We start from the raw sequence: 25,432 nt of genomic DNA on the forward strand, positions 1-25,432 counted from the left end.
GTGGGATGTTCCAAATAAGTGTTTGATGAGCATTCCTCAACTTTATCAGTCTTTTTTGCCACTTGTGCCAGCTTTTTTGGAACATGTTGCAGGCATCAAATTCCAAATGAGCTAATATTTGCCAAAAAATAAAGTGTACCAGTTGAAACGTTAAATATCTTGTCTTTGCAGTCTATTCAATTGAATATAGGTTGAAAAGGATTTGCAAATCATTGTATTCTCTTTTTATTTACCTGTGGACGTCGCTTCCTAGCAGTTCCATTGAAGACACGGCACAAGAGCCAAGCAGGTTCAACAAGATTTTAGTGATAATGTTTTCTTCCAACAACAGATTTCTCTTCCAGAACGTGACTTTTTAGTCACGTCCGTATCCTCTCCAACTCTCTGCTCCCGGCCGCTTACTGTTAAAGACAACAGATGATTAGACAACTCGTACCACCTGGGAAATCTAATCACCTGCCAGCTGTGTCTCGCCGTCAGCACATGCCACGCCCCCGTCTGATGGTGCTCTGTCTGCAGCACCACGGACAGAGGCGGTGACCTTTCCTCCTGCAGGCGCGCTGGTCACACTTCACTGGTTTGGGGTTTTGTAATTCAACCATTAATTTAGGCCCAAAACATGCTTTAATTTGTTTGTCTTTGAAAATCCGCAATGTAGTGAAGCCGCAACATGAAGCGAGGAACTTTACAGACAACATTTTTATAAGACATTACTGCTGCAGGTTTCCATCTGTAGCGTGTCCACCTAAAGTCTTTTTAACACTGGACCGCCCTCTTCGCTCTCAGGATAGACAGATGTCCCGCACAGCAGGCTAATCCCTATCAGATTACATTTGTGAAATGCAATTAAATGTTTAAGGCTCCTAAACTGCGTGTGAGTGTCACGGATATTTATACTGCCTTTGAGTGGGTGAGAAAGACTTGGGAATACAACAAGAGATGTCAGGGAAGAGGAGAGTGCAGGTAAGGTCAGACATGATGTTGGCCTACATGATGAGCCTCCTCTGGTAATGGGAACTACAATCTCAGTCACATGGTCAGGCTTAGAGTAATGAATTAAACGGGCATGTTTTATTGACAGATTTCAGCAGCTCTCTTGGCCTACATGACAGTTAAAAAGGGAAACAAAGTGTTTTTCCCCCCTTTATAGCTAGCTGCACAATATTATTGCTTTGTTCTGTAATAGCAAATGCAAGTTGAAATAAGTTTACCTCTGTCATGACGTGGAGGTTTTCGCAGTTTACTGCAAGGATTGTTCTCCCGGGATGCAATCGGACTATACTGGACAAGGCTTGAAGGTAGGAACATTATTTAATTATCCAAACTCAAAGTACTACAAAAAGCGCTCAAGGCGAAGGCACAGCTTAACGCAGGAAACAAAAGCTAAGACTGAAACATGAAACTAAAAACATGAAAAAACTCACTAAACTGGCTTGAAACAAATAGCAATAACTATGGACATGAAACAAAAATACTTACTGGGCACGGCGTGAACTATGGCAAGAAAAGTCAAAACAGAGCAATGTCCCCAGGACGACTAACTGGCAAAACAGGCTTAAATAATAGTCTCTGATTAGAGCAGGTGCGTGATCCGAACACATGAGACAGGTGAAACTAATCAGTCGACATGGAAACTAAAACAAACAAGGGAGCGCAAACGGGAACTCATGGAGTCTTAAACAGAAAACAACAAAAATCCAGACCACAGATCATGACAACCAGCAGTGATGGGCTACGTATCTTAAGTGCATTTCACAGTTTACTTTTTTTGAACGAGTAGCGATCCATGAATTGATTAACGTGGAACTTAAACAAGTTGAAAAACGTATTGGGGTGTTACCATTTAGTGGTCAATTGTACGAAATATGTACTGTACTGTGCAATCTACTAATACAAGTTCCAATCAATCAATCAATCGATTCCTGTAGCTTAGCTATTGTCAGACCCAAGTAGCGAGGTAGCCAATATCAAAGCGACAAGCTACAAAAAGAGAAAATGGACTACGAATCCAAGCCAAAAAAATACAGTGAAAAAAACCAATAACCTGGATGAATGAGAACATCCCTGATGATTGCTTGGTGTTTGTTTGTGTGATGAGTTACAATTGATTAAGGTTAGGGCGACACATGACGGACTGGCCAATCAGAGGCAAGGTAGGGATGGGTCATCAAAAGGAACCAAAATTGTCACATGACGACGAGGGAGTCGGAGACAGAGGGACGCTTCAAGCTGACGACTCAAAAAAGAAAGAAAATGGCAGAAAGATTCTACCGCAGATTTTCCCTTAGTGGTGAAGACAACATTCAGAAAACCCACAATAATGCGTGTCCTTGGCCATATTTAAACACATGTACGCCTTTAGAGAAAACAATGCCCAAAACCTTAGTTTTTAGTTGTTTACACTGTAAACCAAAGTCATAACTGCTCTCTTCATCTCAGACGTGGAACACAAATATAGCAACACACATGAAGGTGAGTTGACTTCATGGAAAGTTTTACTGCACATTATCAATTCCAACTGTTCCCAAACAACACACAAGTCATTGTTTTTTTGTCAAGATATAGATAGATGCTGTTTTTCTTTTTTTGTACTGTAGGCAGAGAAAATAAATAATACAGTAGGGTGCGGGGACCCCCGAGAGGTAGTTGTAGGGTCTCTCCCTAACGATTGTCACACACACACTGGGTGTGGTGAAATTTGTTCTCTGCATTTGACCCATCCCCATGTTCACCCCTTGGGAGGTGAGGGGAGCAGTGAGCAGCAGCGTGCGCCGCGCTCGGGAATCATTTGGTGATTTAAGCCCCAATTCCAACCCTTGATGCTGAGTGCCAAGCAGGGAGGTAATGGCTCCCATTTTTTGTAGTCTTTGGTATGACTCGGCCGGGGTTTGAACTCACGACATCCGAGTCTCAGGGCAGACACTCTAACCACAAGGCCACTGAGCTGGTAATGGACATTGACATTATATATATATATATATATATATATATATATATATATATATATATATATTTATATGTATGTATTTATATGTATGTATGTATATATATATACTGTATGAATGTATATATGTGTATATATGTATATATATACACATACATACAGTACATACACATATATACATGTATATATGTGTGTACATGTATATATGCGTATATGTGTATGTATATATATATATATATGTGTATATATATATATATATATGTATGTATGTATATATATACATATATATACATACATACATATACACACATATATATGTGTGTACATGTATCTATGTGTATATGTGTATATATATATATATACATATATATATATGTGTGTAGGTATGTATGTATATATATATATACTGTCTGTATGTATATGTGTATATACGTATATATATATATATATATATATACACATACATACATATACATACATACATATACATACAGTACATACTGTTGCGTTTGGACCAGTTGTTCCTGCCAGAGAATTCAAGTTTCTGGTCGCTACCAAGCTCTTTTTGACACTTAAAGCTGAGTAGAAGAACCACCAGAGACAGAATAGGTATTTTGTAATTTTATCTCCAAAGCTTTGGAAATATAATGAGACCAGTCCAGCATAGAACATTCAATCGCGCAGTTAAAATGGTCTCATCTAAAATATGGAAACCTTCTCTTCTATAACGTCTCTCTCCCTCCCACCCTCGTTGTCTTGTCTTTCCAGCCCAAACACATGCCCATTGTCCTCCGCATCTGGACACAAGAACAGATAAGGAGAAGGAGTATCTCTCCTTCTTACATTCCATAGTCAAGGTTAGCACACAGTATTTGCAGACAACCAAAAGACCACAATTGGAAGAAAAACACTAGCTGTTTTGTAATATGATTATGAAAATAAAGAAGTAACACTTAAATACGGATATATGTATTTATCTGCCTCCGACAACACACACACACACATATATATATATATATATATATATATATATATATATATATATATATATATATATATATATATATATATATATATATATATATATATATATATATATATACACATGTATATATGTGTGTACATGTATATATGCCTATATGCGTGTATAAATATATATATATATATATATATACATACATATATACATACATATACACACATATATATGTGTGTACATGTATCTATGCGTATATGTGTGTATATATAGCAAGCCATATAAAGGGTGGCATTAAGCATCATGTGCGTACGTCTTCTACGTACGTCGTAAATACTCCTTTGAGACAATTTGTGTGACCTGTGAATTGATGCTCCTCTCCCGCAGGACAAATAAATCCACGTCCTGTGTTACAAGATCACGTAGGTAAAAACAGCACATGCTATGTTGGGCACAACAACACAGCGGAGAGACAGCTGTGTGGAGAGAGCCATGGAGGTTGTGACACCAGCAGACAAGAGTTACAGTAGTAGTCTACCAGCAATCAATGAAACGCTCTATGGCTCCCACTGTAATGTCCAATATTATTGCTTTAAGGCTTGACTTATGATGCTCCATGATAGTAAATTCAGCTCCAAAGAATATTTTCCTCAGGAGTCAAAATAGCTCAAGGAAAATGGTCGTGTCACAGAAATGATCAAATAAGAAAAATGTGGGGGGCTTTGAATAATAATAAATAATATTATTTCAACAATTATTCTTTAAAAATCCCAGATTTTTTAGAATTCCCCGTTTTTCGGGACATTTTCCCTATTATTATTCCCTATAATTATCTATTTTTCAAAGTTCCACAATTCCCACATTTTTCAACCAATTATAACCATCCCACATTCAATTCATCTTGGAAATTCAAACAACCATTTTTCTACGTTCAACACATTTCCAGGAATTCCTGGGTTCTTATTAACCTTATGTCCAACCTGTTTTTAGTGCGATGACTCCTTCCACAGTTTTCAACCCACTTCAACCGTTCCACCGTGAAAACATTCCTCTTAGTCAGGACAAAAAAATTCAGTTGTTTTTTGAACTGGGAAAATTCCCGTTTTTCTCGAAATTCCAGGAATTCTGTTATACAATTTCTGAATTAAAAATGTTACGACTTCAACATTTCTCGACCGTTTTGAAAAATTCCAACACCAACCATTCAGAAAATTCAAGTTTTTTTTCAGCATTTAAAAAAAAAATATCCCTCTTTTCCTGGAAATTCCCACATTTCCATGAAAATCCAATTGAAATGAATGGCACATTTTTCAAAGTTTCACAACTCCCACATTTTTATCAGATTCAAACTGTTCCAACTTCAAAATATTCAGGAATAGTGTGCTCCTTTCAACAATTAAAAAAAAAAATCCCGGATTTCCTAGAATTCCCTGTTTTTTGGGGTAATTTTCCCCCATTCAAAATGAATTACCGGTATCTTTTTTTCAAAGTTCCACAATTCCCAAATTTTTCAACCAATTCAAACCATTCCACATTCAATTCATCCTGAAAATTCAAACAACCATTTTTCTGCGTTCAACAAATTTCCAGGAATTCCTGGGTTCTTTGTAACCTTATTTCCATTTTTTTTGTGCGATGACTCCTTTCACATTTTTCAACCCATTTCAACCGTTCCATTGTCAAAACATTCCTCTTAGTCAGGACAAAAAACCAAGTTGGTTTAAGAACTTGGTTTTCCCAAAATTTCGTAATACCATTTTTCAATTAAAAAACTGTTGCTACTTCAACATTTCTTGACCAATTTAAACAATTCCAACACCAACCAATTCAGCTCATTCAGGACATTCATGCTCCTAGTGATTTTCCAAAAAAATCCCACTTTTACCAAAATTCCAAAATTTCCAGGAAGTTCCCATTGAAATGAATGGGACATTTTTCCAAACTGCACAATTCCCGCATTTTTCAACCTGTTCAAACCATTCCAACATCAACACGTTCCACTCATCCTGGACATTCAAACTAACACTTTCCCAAGTTCCAAATCAAATTCTGGTTTTCCTGGAAATGCTAACTCTTCAACATTCAAACTATTCTTACATTCATACTACATTCTGTCAGCATTTCAGTTTAACTTCAGCATTCACACGCAATTCCTTCAGGAATTGCCTCATCTAGTTATGAATGCATTACTACTATGTGTCTTGTTGTCGATTTATTTATCTGTAAATTGCATTTATATTTATATCCATGTCCGATAATATTGGACAGCCGATATTATCAGCCGATAAATGCTTTAAAATGTGATATCGGAAATGATCGGTATCGGTTTCAAAAAGTAAAATGTATGACTTTTTAAAACGCCGCTGTGTACACGGACGTAGGGATGCAATGCATACTTGGTCAACAGCCATACAGGTCACACTGAGGGTGGCCGTATAAACAACTTTAACACTGTTACAAATATGCGCCACACTGTGAACCCACACCAAACAAGAATGACAATCACATTTCGGGAGAACATCCGCACCGTAACACAACATAAACACAACAGAACAAATACCCAGAACCCCTTGCAGCACTAACTCTTTCGGGATGCTACAATATACACCCCCCCTCCCCCAACCTCCTCATGCTCTCTCAGGGAGAGCATGTCCCAAATTCCAAGCTGCTGTTTTGAGGCATGTTAAAAAAAAATTATGCACTTTGTGACTTCAATAATAAATATGGCAGTGCCATGATGGCATTTTTTTCCATAACTTGACTTGATTTATTTTGGAAAACCTTGTTACATTGTTTAATGCATCCAGCGGGGCATCACAACAAAATTAGGCATAATAATGTGTCAATTCCACTACTGCATATATCGGTATCGGTTCATAACGGAATCGGTAATTAAGAGTTGGACAATATTGGATATCGGCATAAAAGCCATTATCGGACATCTCTAAATGTAACATTTTCACTTTAAATATAAGGATATATTTATTCATCTATTTGAGTAATATCTAGTGGTATCTTAATAAAATGTGTGTACTGTACCTTTTAGCGGTATTGCATTTGTAATTTTATGATTTTTTTTTTTTTTAATCAATGAGTTTATTTTTTTAGCCTTTTTATCAAGCAACTGTATTTTGAATGAAATGAACTTCATATAAAAAATATTACAAAACTAGAAAATGACAAAGATATTATGAAAAAGATTGACATAAGCGTGTGTTGTGTTGTTTCTGCAGCCGCAGCTCGTACAGAACCGGTCAGGACATTAACAACTGCCCCACCTGCCAAAAGACGGCCTGCATCATCTACAGGTACCTTTTCCATTTTAAAGCACGGTGGATAATATCGATTACAGTTCCTTGCTCCTCCTACTTCCAAACATTTGATCATTCTTTTTGGTTTATTTTTTGTTACCTTTTCATGCTGGTCCCCTGCTGAGTTTGCCCTTTCCGCTCCGTCTAAATCTATGTTATTTACTGTTGATGTATGAAATGCACAAACCAATCAATCAAACGCTGGAGCGATGTGCTTCTTGTGGAAGTCATTTACACGATGCTGTGTTGTGTCGCTGCGAGCTCACACTGCAGCACCTGATCTTGCTCGTCTTTTGCCATGTACAAACCCCGTTTCCATATGAGTTGGGAAATTGTGTTAGATGTAAATATAAACGGAATACAATGATTTGCAAATCATTTTCAACCCATAATCAATTGAATATGCTACAAAGACAACATATTTGATGTTCAAACTCATAAACTTTTTTTTTTTAATGCAAATAATCATTAACTTAGAATTTGATGCCAGCAACACGTGACAAAGAAGTTGGGAAAGGTGGCAATAAATACTGATAAAGTTGAGGAATGCTCATCAAACACTTATTTGGAACATCCAACAGGTGTGCAGGCTAATTGGGAACAGGTGGGTGCCATGATTGGGTATAAAAACAGCTTCCCAAAAAATGCTCAGTCTTTCACAAGAAAGGATGGGGCGAGGTACACCCCTTTGTCCACAACTGCGTGAGCAAATAGTCAAACAGTTTAAGAACAACGTTTCTCAAAGTGCAATTGCAAGAAATTTAGGGATTTCAACATCTACGGTCCATAATATCATCAAAAGGTTCAGAGAATCTGGAGAAATCACTCCACGTAAGCGACCGTGACCTTCAATCCCTCAGACGGTACTGTATCAAAAACCAACATCAATCTCTAAAGGATATCACCACATGGGCTCAGGAACACTTCAGAAAACCACTGTCACTAAATACAGTTGGTCGCTACATCTGTAAGTGCAAGTTAAAGCTCTACTATGCAAAGCGAAAGCCATTTATCAACAACACCCAGAAACGCCGCCGGCTTGTCTGGGACCGAGATCATCTAAGATGGACTCATGCAAAGTGGAAAAGTGTTCTGTGGTCTGACGAGTCCACATTTCAAATTGTTTTTGGAAATATTCGACATCGTGTCATCCGGACCAAAGGGGAAGCGAACCATCCAGACTGTTATCGAGGCAAAGTGTAAAAGCCAGCATCGGGGATGCATTAGTGCCCAAGACATGGGTAACTTACACATCTGTGAAGGCACCATTAATGCTGAAAGGTACATACTGTCACGACTTGGACTATGGCGTGGTTTGTTCTCCCGAGGTGCAAAAGATTTGGACCATACGTGGCGTGAAGGGGAATACATGATTTATTTAAACACTATAACTACAAAAAAAGGATCAAACAAAAGGCGCGCACAGGGGCGGAGGTACAAAACTAGACTATAAACACAGAACTTGCATATTGGCAGAAACTATGAACAATTAAACAAAACACTAACTGTGGCTTAATAAACAAAAACTTACTTGGCATGGAACCGGCATGAAAAAAGAGCAGCAAGGGTCATAAGGGTGTGGAGAGTGCGCAGAAGCATAAATGCGGGGATGTCACCAGAAAGACAAACTGAAAAACAATGAACTTAAATACTACAGACATGATTAACGAAAACAGGTGCGTGACTCAAAACGTGAAACAGGTGCGTGACGTGACAGGTGAAAACTAATGGGTTGCTATGGTGACAAACAAGAGTGCACAATGAGTCCAAACGTGGAACAGGTGAAAATAATGGGTAATCATGGAAACAAGACAAGGGAGTGAAAAGCCAGAAACTAAAAAGTCCAATAACTAAACAAAACATGACTAAGACAAAACATGATTACACAGACATGACACATACAGGTTTTGGAACAACATATGCTGCCATCTAAGTGCCGTCTTTTTCATGGACGCCCCTGATTATTTCAGCAAGACAATGCCAAGCCACATTCAGCACGTGTTACAACAGCGTGGCTTCGTGAAAAAAGAGTGCGGGTACTTTCCTGGCCCGCCTGCAGTCCAGACCTGTCTCCCATCGAAAATGTGTGGTGCATTATGAAGCGTAAAATACGACAGCGGAGACCCCGGACTGTTGAACGACTGAAGCTCTACATAAAACAAGAAGGGGAAAGAATTCCACTTTCAAAGCTTCAACAATTAGGTTCCTCAGTTCCCAATTATTTATTGAGTGTTGTTAAAAGGAAAGGCCATGTAACACAGTGGTGAACATGCCCTTTCCCAACTACTTTGGCACGTGTTGCAGCCATGAAATTCTAAGTTAATTATTATTTGCAAAAAAAAAATAAAGTGTATGAGTTTGAACATCAAATATGTTGTCTTTGTAGTGCATTCAATTGAATATGGGTTGAAAAGGATTTGCCAATCATTGTATTCCGTTTATATTTACATCTAACACAATTTCCCAACTTATATGGAAACGGGGTTTGTAAGTCACCTGTGCTGTTTAGGTGTTTGATGCAATGCACACTTGTTTAATCCTCCCATCATTATGCAAATCGCCATGTTTCCGTCCCAAGAAAGCAGCCTCATTCACATTCCATGTCATGTTTCGTAGCCTGGATCCATGTGCTGATTGCCAAAAAAGCCTTTATCACCTCTCCCGCACAGAATAGTCGCTCCAGGCCGCGATGGAGGAGTGCAGAAATCCAAATGCAGCTCATTCATGCTTTGACAGGTGCTAATTAACCGAACAAAACAGAGAGAATTAGCTTTGTTTGTCACATATTTCCGATTGGCGTGTGTATAAGCAAAACCTCCTCCACACAGACCGTAATTTCACCTTTGCACGCAGACAATGACCTGAAAAGCTACGCAGAGTCATGCACTTAGAGGAGGTTTTGCATATTATAAACCCCGAACAAACACAATTCAGACCAGGGTTGTACGGTATATTAGTATAGTACCGCGATACTGACATATTCGGTACTGTACCGCCTCAAAAGGTACCGGTCGCCCACCCCCACGCCCCCCGTCATCGTCATGTCGTGACATTGCTGGTTTTACGAGCAGAGGAGCATGTTCGGCAGCGCACACACACACAGAGTACTTACAAGCAGACACAGTGTGTAGACTGAAAAGGGAGAATGGACGCATTTTGGCTTAAAAAGTAAAGATAAAGGTGAAGTTATAACACTGAAACACCCTCAGGAAGAGGTGCTTTAAGACATGGCTAGCGCCTCCATGGAGCCAAATAAAGTGAGTTTCTTACAAGTATCATTATCACTGGAGGACGAGGAATAGCTAGGCATGCTTCACTACACACCGTAGGAGGATACAATAGCTCACCGGCGTCACAATGTAAACAAACACCCATAGGTGGATCTACACCTGACATCCACTGTAATGATACCAAGTACAGGAACATATCTAATCAATACTACTATGATTATATCGATATTTTTTGGCATCACAACATCTTGTTTCGTTTTTTTTTTTTTTATGTTATGTATATTATGTTTATAAACCCTGTAAATATGTCCCTGGACACATGAGGACTTTGAATATGACCAATGTACAAACCCCGTTTCCATATGAGTTGGGAAATAGTGTTAGATGTAAATATAAACGGAATACAATGATTTGCAAATCATTTTCAACCCATATTCAGTTGAATATGCTACAAAAACAACATATTTGATGTTCAAACTGATAAACTTTTTTTTTTTATGCAAATAATCATTAACTTTAGAATTTGATGCCAGCAACACGTGACAAAGAAGTTGGGAAAGGTGGCAATAAATACTGATAAAGTTGAGGAATGCTCATCAAACACTTATTTGGAACATCATACAGGTGAGCAGGCAAATTGGGAACAGGTGGGTGCCATGATTGGGTATAAAAGTAGATTCCATGAAATGCTCAGTCATTCACAAACAAGGATGGGGCGAGGGTCACCACTTTGTCAACAAATGCGTGAGCAAATTGTTGAACAGTTTAAGAAAAACCTTTCTCAAGCAGCTATTGCAAGGAATTTAGGGATTTCACCATCTACGCTCCGTAATATCATCAAAGGGTTCAGAGAATCTGGAGAACTCACTGCACGTAAGCAGCTAAGCCCGTGACCTTCGATCCCTCAGGCTGTACTGCATCAACAAGCGACATCAGTGTGTAAAGGATATCACCACATGGGCTCAGGAACACTTCAGAAACCCACTGTCAGTAACTACAGTTGGTCGCTACATCTGTAAGTGCAAGTTAAAACTCTCCTATGCAAGGCGAAAACCGTTTATCAACAACACCCAGAAACGCCGTCGGCTTCTCTGGGCCTGAGCTCATCTAAGATGGACTGATACAAAGTGGAAAAGTGTTCTGTGGTCTGACGAGTCCACATTTCAAATTGTTTTTGGAAACTGTGGACGTCGTGTCCTCCGGACCAAAGAGGAAAATAACCATCTGGATTGTTATAGGCGCAAAGTTGAAAAGCCAGCATCTGTGATGGTATGGGGGTGTATTAGTGCCCAAGACATGGGTAACTTACACATCTGTGAAGGCACCATTAATGCTGAAAGGTACATACAGGTTTTAGAGCCATCCAAGCAACGTTACCATGGACGCCCCTGCTTATTTCAGCAAGACAATGCCAAGCCACGTATTACATCAACGTGGCTTCATAGTAAAAGAGTGCGGGTACTAGACTGGCCTGCCTGTAGTCCAGACCTGTCTCCCATTGAACATGTGTGGCATATTATGAGAGACAAAATAATAGGTGTATAAATGACACAATATGTTACTGCATAGACTAATTAGGAGTCTTTGTTTGTTTACTTACTACTAAAAGACAAGTTGTCTTGTAGCTTCACTATATTATTTAAGGACAAACTTGTAATAATAAACATATGTTTAATGTACCCGAAGATTTTTTTGGTTAAAATAAAGACAATAATGCCATTTTTTGTGCTCCCCTTTATTTAGAAAAGTATCGAAATACATTTTGGTACCGATACCAATGTAATTTAGACTCCTGTACAATAACGTTGTGATCAATCCCTTAAAGGGGATTCCTGTCAGCGGAAATGAGCGAGGGGTGGGGAGGCATGTGCGAAAGTTGAATTACGCCTGGGATTGACTCCTAATTATTTGTGATGTGAAAAAAAAAAATCAAGGTTTTGATGTGGGCTGGCTGCCTGGAGATATTTTGCTATTGCTGTTCCCAATGAATGTGTATGATAGGAGACAAAAGGATGAACTCTTGACAGCCCCCCTGTTGTCATCCCTGAGCTTTACCGGCTCGGACATGTTTAACAATGAAAGGAATCGTCTTATTGTACAAAACAAACTAGTCCCTCTATGTCTAGTCCCAGCATAGGGTGCTCAAACAAAGAATCCTTCTCAGTGGTGACTCAGCCGTTACGGGGCCAAAGAAAGTTGCGAGTGACAGCAGTTTGATAAAGCAGGTGAGAAACACTATGAGATTTAAGACAGCAAAGTACAAATGTGGCTCTTCCCTTTGTCTTGGCCAACAAGAATCTTCAATGAAGGTAAAAATGTTATCCATTAAATGTGTTTTTTATGCATTTTGAATGGTTTTCTGCATGAAAAACTATACAAAGTACGTATCTAAAAAAACAGTTTTGTGTTAACATTTTTAGGTTAGAGAACAGAACAGACTGGATTTAGATTTGTTTCTAATGGGGAAAATGTTTTTAGTTTTTACCAGCTAAAACCGAAGTATCCCTATTTACCACAATACGGTAAAAACTACCGTATTTTTCGGACTATAAGGGGCACTTAAAATCCTTTAATTTTCATTCACTGTGCCTTTCCTTTTAACAACACTCAGTAAACGTTTGGGAACTGAGGAGACACATTTTTGAAGCTTTTCAGGTGGAATTCTTTCCCTTTCTTGCTTGATGTACAGCTTAAGTTGTTCAACAGTCCGGGGGTCTCCGTTGTGCTATTTTAGGCTTCATAATGCGCCACACATTTTCAATGGGAGACAGGTCTGGACTACAGGCAGGCCAGTCTAGTACCCGCACTCTTTTACTATGAAGCCACGTTGATGTAACACGTGGCTAGGCATTGTCTTGCTGAAATAAGCAGGGGCGTCCATGGTAACGTTGCTTGGATGGCTCCAAAACCTGTATGTACCTTTCAGCATTAATGGTGCCTTCACAGATGTGTAAGTTACCCATGTCTTGGGCACTAATACACCCCCATACCATCACACATGCTGGCTTTTACACTTTGTGCCTATAACAATCCGGATGGTTCTTTTCCTCTTTGGTCCGGAGGACACGACGTCCACAGTTTCCAAAAACAATTTGAAATGTGGACTCGTCAGACCACAGAACACTTTTCCACTTTGTATCAGTCCATCTTAGATGAGCTCGGACCCAGCGAAGCCGGCGGCGTTTCTGGGTGTTGTTGATAAATGGCTTTCGCTTTGCATAGTAGACTTTTAACTTGCATTTACAAACGTAGCAACAAACTGTAGTTACTGACAGTGGTTTTCTGAAGTATTCCTGAGTCCATGTGGTGATATCCTTTACACACTGATGTCGACATATTGTGCCACACATTTTCAATGGGAGACAGGTCTGGACTACAGGCAGGTTAGTCTAGTACTCACACTCTTTTACTATGAAGCCACACTGTTTTAACACGTGGCTTGGCATTGTCTTGCTGAAATAAGCAGGGGCGTCAATTAAAGAGACGTTGCTTGGATGGCAACATATGTTGCTCCAAAACCTGTATGTACCTTTCAGCATTAATGGTGCCTTCACAGATGTGTAAGTTATCCATGCCTTGGGCACTAATACACCCCTATACCATCACAGATGCTGGCTGTTCAACTTTGCGCCTATAACATTCCGGATGGTTCTTTTCCTCTTTGGTCAGCAGGACACGACGTCCACAGTTTCCAAAAACAATTTGAAATATGGACTCGTCAGACCACAGAACACTTTTCCACTTTGCATCAGTCCATCTTAGATGAGCTCGGACCCAGCGAAGCCGGCGGCGTTTCTGGGTGTTGTTGATAAATGGCTTTCGCTTTGCATAGTAGAGTTTTAACTTGCACTTACAGATGTAGCAACAAACTGTAGTTACTGACAGTGGTCTTCTGAAGTATTCCTGAGTCCATGTGGTGATATCCTTTACACACTGATGTCGACATATTGTGCCACACATTTTCAATGGGAGACAGGTCTGGACTACAGGCAGGTTAGTCTAGTACTCACACTCTTTTACTATGAAGCCACGCTGTTTTAACACGTGGCTTGGCATTGTCTTGCTGAAATAAGCAGGGGCGTCCATTAAAAAGACGTTGCTTGGATGGCAACATATGTTGCTCCAAAACCTGTATGCACCTTTCAGCATTAATGGCGCCTTCACGGATGTGTAAGTTACCCATGTCTTGGGCACTAATGCACCCTGTCGGAGGCAGATATTTACATAGTGACGACATTGACATAGATTCCATCCGTTTATCTCCCATGTAACTATGCTTTTAATTTTTTACTAGCTTGCTCAAAGAGGGGCGTATTTTAGAAGTGTTGTACTAGTGATAAAGATCTTTTTAGAAGATCTGAAGGGGGAATTGTCGGAGGCAGATATTTACATATATCCGAATTTAAGTGTTACTTCTTTTATTTCATAATCATATTACAAAACAGCTAGTGTTTTTCTTCCAAAATGTGGTCTTTTGGTTGTCTGCAAAACTGTGTGCTTAACCTTGAAGAGAGGAATGTTAGAGAGAGAGATAATAGACATTTGTTTTGGCTAGAGAGACATGACTGCCAGGGACTTAAGAGGGGAGAGGGTTTTTTTCGGGGAGCAGACGATCTTAGCGAAGCAATTGAATGTTCTATGGTTGGACTGGTCTCAATGTATATCTGCAAAGCTTTGCAAATATATTACAAAATACCTATTCTGTCTCTGGTGGTTTTTCAACTCAGCTTTAAGTGTCGTAAAGAGCTTGGGAGCGACTTGTGACTTGAATTCCCTGGGAGGAACAACTGGTCCAAAACGCAACAACCCCCATACCATCATACATGCTGCCTTTTTGAACTTTGCGCCTAGAACATTCCGGAATGTTCTTGTCCTCTTTGGACCGGAGGACACAGTTTCCAAAAACAATTTGAATATTTGGATGGGAGACTATGCTGTGTAGAGAGGTACTGTACGGGCGTGGTCCTTGCCCTCAAAGATCACGGCCATGGTGTGATTATAGTAAATAGGGTTATTGATAGTGCAAAGGACAGCATGTTGTTCAGCATGTAGACTGTTATGTTGTATTTTTGTGAACATGATCTGTCTGGCCTGGTGCATCGCCTTCATATGATTTATTCATGGATGCTATCTTCTTCCCCATTAGAGCTTTAACCTCCCTGCCTCGTTCCCTCGCTCCCTACGCCCCTGCTCTCTTACAGCCAAGAAGCCCAGACCTTCTCCATTGTCCTCCCTCCTCGTCTCTGTGGCCCTCACCCAGCCTCTCTTCCTCCTCTCGCTGCTCTTCTGAGTCTCCTTCCTTCATTTTCCTCATTTGCTCTGCGCTGACCTCAGATTTATGAAAGCACAGGTTCCTTTCAAAACTCCATCTATCTGAAAGCTTTCTTTTTTCTTTCTGCTCTCAAGCTACTAAGCCTCCCGCATCACAAAGCACTCAGCTTTCCGGAAGATAAATGTGTTGGCGGGCAGGGGAGGCCATACATCATACAGACAAAAGTCTTGGGACACACCTTTTAATCAAAGGAGTCAGGATTTCGGATCGTCTCCTCGGGTTCCGCTTAAATTGTTATACTTCACATTTTAGACATCTCTATGCTTTAAACCAGGGGTCCCCAAACTACGGCCCGCCAGCATCCAAAATCCGGCCCACAGGAAGTCCCAAGTTAAAAAAAAAGTTGTTTTTATTTATTTTTATTTTTTTTTAATCTTTCCTTTCTAATCCATTTTCTACCGCTTGTTACTCTTGGTGTCTCCTAGCCGCTCAGGCAAATCATATTGTCTAAAAATGAATTTTCCCATCGATTACGTGACAATGTTAAATGTTGATGAACATCAATGTTAATTGATGCTAAAGGGGAACATTATCACCAGACCTATGTAAGCGTCAATATATACCTTGATGTTGCAGAAAAAAGACCATATATTTTTTTAACCGATTTCCGAACTCTAAATGGGTGAATTTTGGCGAATTAAACGCCTTTCTAATATTCGCTCTCGGAGCGATGATGTCACAACGTGACGTCACATCAGGAAGCAATCCGCCATTTTCTCAAACACCGAGTCAAATCAGCTCTGTTATTTTCCGTTTTTTCGACTGTTTTCCGTACCTTGGAGACATCATGCCTCGTCAGTGTGTTGTCGGAGGGTGTAACAACACGAACAGGGACGGATTCAAGTTGCACCAGTGGCCCAAAGATGCAAAATTGGACGTTTGTTCCGCACACTTTACCGACGAAAGCTATGCTACGACAGAGATGGCAAGAATGTGTGGATATCCTGCGACACTCAAAGCAGATGCATTTCCAACGATAAAGTCAAAGAAATCTGCCGCCAGACCCCCATTGAATCTGCCGGAGTGTGTGAGCAATTCAGGGACAAAGGACCTCGGTAGCACGGCAAGCAATGGCGGCAGTTTGTTCCCGCGGACGAGCGAGCTAAACCCCCTGGATGTCTTGGCTCACACCGTCCCTTATGCCACCGAAGATGATCAAGAGAAGAATATCGACCCTAGCTTCCCTGGCCTGCTGACATCAACTCCAAAACTGGACAGATCAGCTTTCAGGAAAAGAGAGCGGATGAGGGTATGTCTACAGAATATATTAATTGATGAAAACTTTATTCATTACTCGCGGTTTTACGTAAATTATTATACATAGACTGTGTGTACCAATAATTTAGCTTAAAAACATTACAACACTTAAAAACAAACACATACCAATCGTTGGTTAGAAGGCGATCGCCGAATTCGTCCTCGCTTTCTCCCGTGTCGCTGGCTGTCGTGTCGTTTTCGTCGGTTTCGCTTGCATACGGTTCAAACCGATATGGCTCAGTAGCTTCAGTTTCTTCTTCAATTTCGCTTAAGCCGCTGAAATCCGAGTCTGAATCCGAGCTAATGTCGCTATAGCTTGCTGTTCTATCCGCCAGGTTTGTTTGTGTTGGCATCACTATGTGACGTCACAGGAAAATGGACGGGTGTATATAACGATGGTTAAAATCAGGCACTTTGAAGCTTTTTTTAGGGATATTGCCTGATGGGTAAAATTTTGAAAAAAACTTCGAAAAATAAAATAAGCCACTGGGAACTGATTTTTAATGGTTTTAACCCTTCTGAAATTGTGATAATGTTCCCCTTTAAATGACAAAACGGATTATAAAGACAATGTATATACTCTACATATACATATATATATATATATATATATATATATATGACTCTTGAACGCATCATAATTATCCCCTCAACTCCCCCCAAAATGGATTAACTCGCTGGAATAAAAAAAGACAATATAACATACATGTATAAACGTGGATGCATGTGAAAAAGTGCAATATATTTACCTGTACAGTAACTTATTTATTTATTTATATATGCACCTTATTGCTTTTTTATCCTCCTCTACCATGAGCTAATGTAACGAAACTTTGTTCTTATCTGTACTGTAAAGTTCAAATTTGAATGACAATACAAAGGAAGTTTAAGTCTAAGTTTATGTATATGTATATATATATATATATATATACAGCCTGGCCCCTGGCCAAATTTTTTTAACCCAATGCGGCCCCCGAGTCAAAAAGTTTGAGGGCCCCTGCTTTGAACGTTCTTGGAGCATTTTGGGGGAATGGTCTTTTCTGTTCAACAATGGCCAGAAATGGCATTTTTTTTTAAATATTTTTTTTAATTACAATTCAGGTGGGAGGCAGGTTTGTAAAATATTCCTGGAAATCTGGAAGTTTAACAAATTGTTTAATAACATTTAAGAGAACTGACCTGATATTTGACCATGAACCATGAATATTTTCTGGACCATAAGGCGCACCGGAGTATAAGGCACATATTATGATTATAAGGCACATATTATGATAATAAGGCACATATTATGATTATAAAGCACATATGACTATAAGGCACATATTATGATTATAAGGCAAATATGATTATAAGGCACATATTATGATTATAAGGCACATATTATGATTATAAGGAACATATTATGATTATAAGACACATATTATGATTATAAGGCACATATTATGATTATAAGGCACATATTATGATTATAAGGCACATATTATGATTATAAGGTACATATTATGATAACAAGGCCCATATTATGATTATAAGGCCCATATTATGATAATAAGGTCCATATTATGATTATAAGGCCCATATTATGATAATAAGGCCCATATTATGATAATAAGGCACATATGACACATAGAATGGATCTGCTATCCCCGTTTAAAAAACAACATTTCATTTCAGTAGGCCTTTAAGGTATGTTGGGGTTCATTGAGGTTAGCTAATTTGACTTGTTTTGGAAAGTCTTGACAAGCCACATTTTCTTGTTCTATTGGCAGATAATTTTGCTTTCTTCAAATAAAATACCCCTCATTTTTGTATTTTTTTGCAGTGCATTAATCATAATCCTCACTCCTCAGGTAAAAATAAATAAAAGTTGGGTGCAAAACAAGCATCTTTTCGTGTCTTGCTCGCAATGTTTTCAAGTCTAGATAGAATTTCAAAGTTGACCAACTTCTTGGCTTAAGCCCCCAACTTTCTACTGTACAACTGAGAGGCGATACAGCAGCTCACCGGCTCAATAACCGCAGTCGTGAGTGACTGCACCTCTCTGAGATCAAGTTCCTCAGTGTCTTGTAATAACAATGTCGCTAATACTTAGTTAAAATGCAGGTCACGACATGTCAATGGAGTTTTTCCTGCAAGGTTTTATGGGTGGAATTGATGACTCTCATTAGCCACATTGTTAGCCGTAGTACCAGTTGTATAGTAAAAATTGGAATTCATAAAAAAAAGAGAAAGACTTGAGAGTTCTTGTCTTTCATAGGGATTGTGAATAATAGACACAATCCTCTCCAAAAGTGCAATTCCTCTCTAAGTTTTTAGACTGTTAGAGTGAACAGAAAGTTTGCACGTTTCAATATGTTTCAGTAGTGTCCCAATTTTAAACTGGACTGGATTTTTGCCATCCTTTCGTTCTGCTTAGTCATGGATTTTGGTCTTTCTGCCGCGTCACATCCTTAAATAACGCTATGGCCTGACATGGATCCGCCCGTGGAATCCACTCCATCCCTCTCTCACACACACACACACACACACACACACACACACACACACACACACACACACACACACACACACACACACACACACACACACACACGCACACACACACACACACGCAGTAACTTAATGTGTGGGGAGTTTCCGCACAACAACCTGCAGCAGTGGACTCTTCAACACAATAGCAAGGAAAGACAAAAAAGGCAGATGAGACAGAGAGAGAAAGTTGAGGATGAGTGAGGAAGAAAGCCAACTTTGATGACATCACATGGACCGTCTACATTATGCCTGCCCTCATCGTGACTCCTATACCAGACCTAGGCAAATTAAGGCCCGGGGGCCACATGCGGCCTGTTAAGCCTTTCAATCTGGCCCGCCGGACGTTCCCAAATATTTTTTTTTAGATGTTTAAGATGTAAAGTGTAGCTGCCATTATGATGTGCAGTCATGTTTTCAACTATACTAAGTCTTTCAATGCTTGGAATCTGCACTTTTGCATGATATACTAGTTACTATGGTAATCTAATTAGTTACTATGGTAATCTAATTAGTTACGATTAGAGATGTCCGATAATGGCTTTTTTGCCATTATCCGATATTCCGATATTGTCCAATTCTTAATTACCGATTCCGATATCAACCGATACTGATATATACAGTCGTGGAATTAACACATTATTATGCCTAATTTTGTTGTGATGCCCCGCTGGATGCATTAAACAATGTAACAAGGTTTTCCAAAATAAATCAACTCAAGTTATGGAAAAAAAAATGCCAACATGGCACTGCCATATTTATTATTGAAGTCACAAAGTGCTTTTTTTTTTTTTTTAACATGCCTCAAAACAGCAGCTTGGAATTTAGGACATGCATGAGGAGGTTGATGTGGGCGGGGTTGGGGGGGCAGGGTTGAGGTGTGTGGGGTGTAGCGGGGTGTATATTGTAGTGTCCCGGAAGAGTTAGTGCTGCAAGGGGTTCTGGGTATTTGTTCTGTTGTGTTACGGTGCGGATGTTCTCCCGAAATGTGTTTGTCATTCTTGTTTGGTGTGGGTTCACAGTGTGGCGCATATTTGTAACAGTGTTAAAGTTGTTTATAGGGCCACCCTCAGTGTGACCTGTATGGCTGTTGACCAAGTATACATGCATTCACTTATGTGTGTGTGAAAAGCCGTAGATATTATATGACTGGGTCGGCACGCAAAGGCAGTGCCTTTAAGGTTTATTGGCGCTCTGTACTTCTCCCTACGTTTTAAAAAGTCATACATTTTACTTTTTGTAACCGATACCGATAATTTCCGATATTACATTTTAAAGCATTTATCGGCAGTCCGATATTATCGGACATCCCTAGTTACGATGGTAATCTGATTAGTTACTATGGTAATCTAATTAGTTACTATGGTAATCTAAGTCACAGCAGCTGAGACGAGGCACCAAGCAGTGTGGGTGGGGAGCGTTTCCACAGAGTGTTTCCAGAGCCAGCCTGAAATGCGGGTGTCAGGGACAGACGCAGGAGGAGATTTTTACAGCAAAGTTTTAAAGCTTAGTGATATATCAGATTGTAGGTGGGGTTTTTTTTTACCCTTCGTGTTCATATTTTGCTGTGTTTGTTGCATTTCGCTTGATTGTAAAATATGTGGATGGAGAGGGGGTGTGACGTTCATATGTTGTCAATATTCAGTGTTTTATCCTTCATAGTTAATATTGTAAATCCCACATTCTTTATTTTTATGTACATTCTTAACTTATTGTTGCTATAACAATCTACAAGGTTAATATAAGTTGCTTCTCTTTCTTCCCCTCCATTTTTCTGCTTTATTTTGTATTTTAAGTTATCTTTACATACATGTATTGTTGCATTTGAACAACTGTTTTGTTGATAATAGAGGTAAATTATTGGTATTATTCCTTATCAATAGTGCTATTTCTATTGGTATTTGTAATGCTGTAGTGTAATAATGCTCATTGTCATTTCTGTATTATTATTTATTTCGCTAATTGCTTCTTTGCTATCACTTTTACCATCATATTTGTACATGTCGTATTTGCTGATGTTGCTCTATTATTGTTGTTGTTGTTATTGTTGTGTTTGCTGTTGTTGTTTTTGTCTCTCTGTCTTATCCCCGTCTTGTCCCCACAATTTCCCCCTCTGTCTTCCTTTATGTTTCTCTTTCTATCCCCTCCTGCTCCGGCCTGGCTAGAAAAAAATAAATAAAATAATAATAATAATTTTCATGTACATTCTGGGTGTCTCATTCAGAAAAAATGAAAAATTCCATTCTGTTTTTTTAAGGTGATCCGTCATAACGTTTTCAACATTAATTCAAAAATTATTGTGAGGTTTTGTATTAGTGTTCCTAAAAATAGATATACCGACCCCCAGACACATTTTTTTTGGTCTAAATTTGGCCCCCTGAGTCAAAATAATTGCCCAGGCCTGCTCTATATGATCAATGAAGAAGAGTATGGACATGAAAATGGCAGATGATTCATGCTAAGAATAGAGAATCACATCTAAATCCTAACGTACATCTTTTTTAGCTGACTTCTGTCTCTTAAAATACATATTTTCTCAAGCTACACTGCAAAAACTGAAATCTAAGTAAGATGAAATATCTCAAATAAGGGTGATATTTGCTTATTTTTTGTCTGATAAGATAATTCTTCTCACTAAGCAGATTTTATGTTAGAGTTTTTTACTTGTTTTAAGTGTTTTGGTCCTAAATGATCTCAGTAAGATATTAAAGCTTGTTGCTGAGATTTGATGACCTACCATATTTTTGGGACTATAAGTCGCAGTTTTTTTCATAGTTTGGCCGGGGGTGCAACTTATACTCAGGAGCGACTCATACTCCAAAAAATATGGTAAATACTGCATGTATATGCTATGTAGAAAAAACAACATCATGACAGCATGACTTTAACGGTGCATCACTATATTTTGTTACAGTACTGTATATCTGCTGTTTGTTATGGTGAAGAAAGTGTCTATATCAGGCCTGGGCAATTATTTTGACTCGGGGGGCCAAATTTAGAGGGGAAAAATGTGTCTGGGGGCCAGTATATCTATTTTTTAGAAACACTAATACAAAACCTCACAACAATGTCTGATTGAATGCTAAAAACGTTATGACAGACTGCCTTAAAAAACGGAATGGAATTTTTATAAAATTTTTACTGAATGAGACACTCAGAATATACATGAAAATAAAATGGGATTTACAATATTAACTATGAAGGATAAAACACTGAATATTGACAACTTACAATCAAGCGAAACGCAACAAAAATGCAACAAACACAGCAAAATATGAACGTGAAGGGTAAAAAAAACCCCACCTACAATCTGATATATGTGATATATCACTAAGCTTTAGAACTTTCTTGTAAAAATCTCCTTCCGCGTCTGTCCCTGACACCCACATTTCAGGCTCTGGAAACACTCCCCACCCACACTGCTTGGTGCCTCGTCTCAGCTGCTCTGACTTGGATTACCATAGTAACTAATTAGATTACCACGGTAACTAGTACCCTATTTTTCGAACTTTAAGTCGCAGTTTTTTCATAGTTTGGCCGGGGGTGCGACTTATACTCAGGAGCGACTTATGTGTGAAATGATTAACACATTAGCGTAAAATATCAAATAATATTATTGATCTCATTCACGTAAGAGACTAGACGTATAAGATTTCATGGGATTTAGCGATTAGGAGTGACAGATTGTTTGGTAAACGTATAGCATGTTCTATATGTTATAGTTATTTGAATGACTCTTACCATAATATGTTACGTTAACATACCAGTTGGTTATTTATGCCTCAAATAACGTACACTTATTCAGCCTGTTGTTCACTATTCTTTATTTATTTCAAATTGCCTTTCAAATGTCTATTCTTGGTGTTGGCTTTTATCAAATACATTTCCCCAAAAAATGCGACTTATACTCCAGTGCGACTTATATATGTTTTTTTCCTTCTTTATTATGCATTTTCGGTTGGTGCGCCTTATACTCCGGAGCGACTTATACTCCGAAAAATGCAGTATATTGAGTAAAACATGCTTGAAACTAGAATATCAAGTGTTGCAAAGCTGTGTCATCAACACTCACAAGTATAAAACTACTTTTTTAAAGTAATACATTCTTATTTCAAGCATGAAAAAAATAAATCATGACTTTGACACAATTTTGTCTCATAATTAAAACAAATGACAGCCAAATGGACTTTGCTGTTTTATTTTCAATGAAACAACAGAAAATACGTTCTCATATAGTAGTACACTTGTTATTAGTGAGAATATACTTATTTTAAGGTATTTTTGGGTTCATTGAGGTTAGCTCATTTTACTTATTTTGGAAAGTCTTGACAAGACACATTTTCTTGTTCTATTGGCAGATAATTTTGCTTAGTTCAAATATAATACCCCTAATTTTTTTATTTTTTCCCATTGTTTTTGAACACTGACTTTTTGCAGTGAGGGAGGAGGCAAGAGAGGATCATTAACCAACTTCTCTGCTTAAAAAGTACAAATCTTATGTCCGCAAAATGTCCATAACACACCCAGCCGAGTCCCGCGGGGAGAGGGGGATAAAACAGTGATTTTCAACCACTGTGCCGCGGCACACTAGTGTGCCCTGAGATATTGTCTGGTGTGCCGTGGGAAATCATGCCACTTCACCTAATTGGTCCAAAAAATATTTTTTGCAAATCAATAATCATAATAATGTGCCGCTGTCTATTGCCTGTGCTGTGTAGAGCTTGGCAATCCCAATATGCAGAGCACAGCGGGAGACAGGTAAAAAGGTATTTAACGCTTAAACCAAAAATTAATACAAAAGGCAAGTCCCGCTAGGAAAAGGCACGGAAGCATGGGGATGGCTATGTAAAACAAAAGTAAAACTGAACTGGCTACAAAGTCAACAAAAACAGAATGCTGGACGACAACAAAAACTTGCAGCGTGTGGAGCAAAGACGGCGTCCACAATGCACGTCCGTACATGACATGGCAACCAACAATGTCCCCACAAAGAAGGATAGCGTACGCACAACTTAAATAGTCTTGATTGCGAAAACAAAGCAGTTGCGGGCAATAGCACTCAAAGGAAGGCGTGAAGCTGCTACAGGAGAACAACAACAAAACAGGAAGGGTCACCAAAATAACAGCGCAAGACAGGAACTAAAGCACTACACACAGGAAACAACAACAAACTCAAAATAAGGCACGACAACCTGGTGGAGTTTAATTTGTTAACCTTTTCTGCTGGTGGTGTGCCTGCGTATTTTTTTTTATGAAACAAATGTGCCTTGGCTCAAAAAAGGTTGAAAAACACTGGGATAAAAGTTGGAAAAGTCGGCAAAAGTCCCAAAAATGTCCAAAATACCTACCCAGGTTCGAGTCCCACAAGTCCCGCCGCCGGCCACGCAAGTCCCGGGATGCCCAAAATGTCCAAAACACGCCCAGCAAAGTCCCACTGGAAGGCGGGGAGAAAAGTCGGTAAAATGTTCAAAAATCACACCCGTGTGGGACTGGAACCTGGATAGGTATTTTGAACATTGTTGGGACTTTTGCCGACTTTTCCAACTTTTATGCCCCCCCTCCCCGTGGGACTCGGCTGGGTGTGTTAAGGACATTTTGGGCATCCCGAGACTTGTGCAGCCGGTGGCGGGACTTGTGGGACTCGAACCTGGGTAGGTATTTTGAACATTTTTGGGGACTTTTGACGACTTTTCTCCCCCACTTCCCGTGGGACTTTGCTGGGTGCGTTTTGGACAATTGTTGCATCCCGGGACTTGTGCGGCCGGCGGCTGGACTCGTGGGACTGGAGGTATTTTGGACAAAATTGGGACTTATGACTATGTTGGCCGCCTTTTCCCCTCTTCTTCCCCGCCT

The 25,432-nt window shown here is 39.3% G+C and overlaps 2 protein-coding genes across 3 annotated transcripts in view; one reads left to right on the forward strand and one right to left on the reverse strand.

Moving 5' to 3' along the window:
• Nucleotides 1–25,432, reverse strand: part of dock2-like (dedicator of cytokinesis protein 2) — a 399,373-nt gene that overhangs the window by 137,627 nt on the left and 236,314 nt on the right. The gene's annotated exons all lie outside the window — the stretch shown is intronic.
• The window catches only part of insyn2b (inhibitory synaptic factor family member 2B), a 77,522-nt gene that overhangs the window by 47,593 nt on the left and 4,497 nt on the right, over nucleotides 1–25,432 (forward strand). The window contains exon 3 of the mRNA XM_061930384.2: nucleotides 7,154–7,228. Within this exon, the coding sequence (XP_061786368.2) occupies nucleotides 7,154–7,228 (75 nt within the window). The remainder of the gene's footprint in view (nucleotides 1–7,153; nucleotides 7,229–25,432) is intronic.

The sequence above is a fragment of the Nerophis lumbriciformis genome, linkage group LG36, assembly GCF_033978685.3.
Source record: "Nerophis lumbriciformis linkage group LG36, RoL_Nlum_v2.1, whole genome shotgun sequence".
Taxonomy (NCBI): Eukaryota; Metazoa; Chordata; class Actinopteri; order Syngnathiformes; family Syngnathidae; genus Nerophis; species Nerophis lumbriciformis.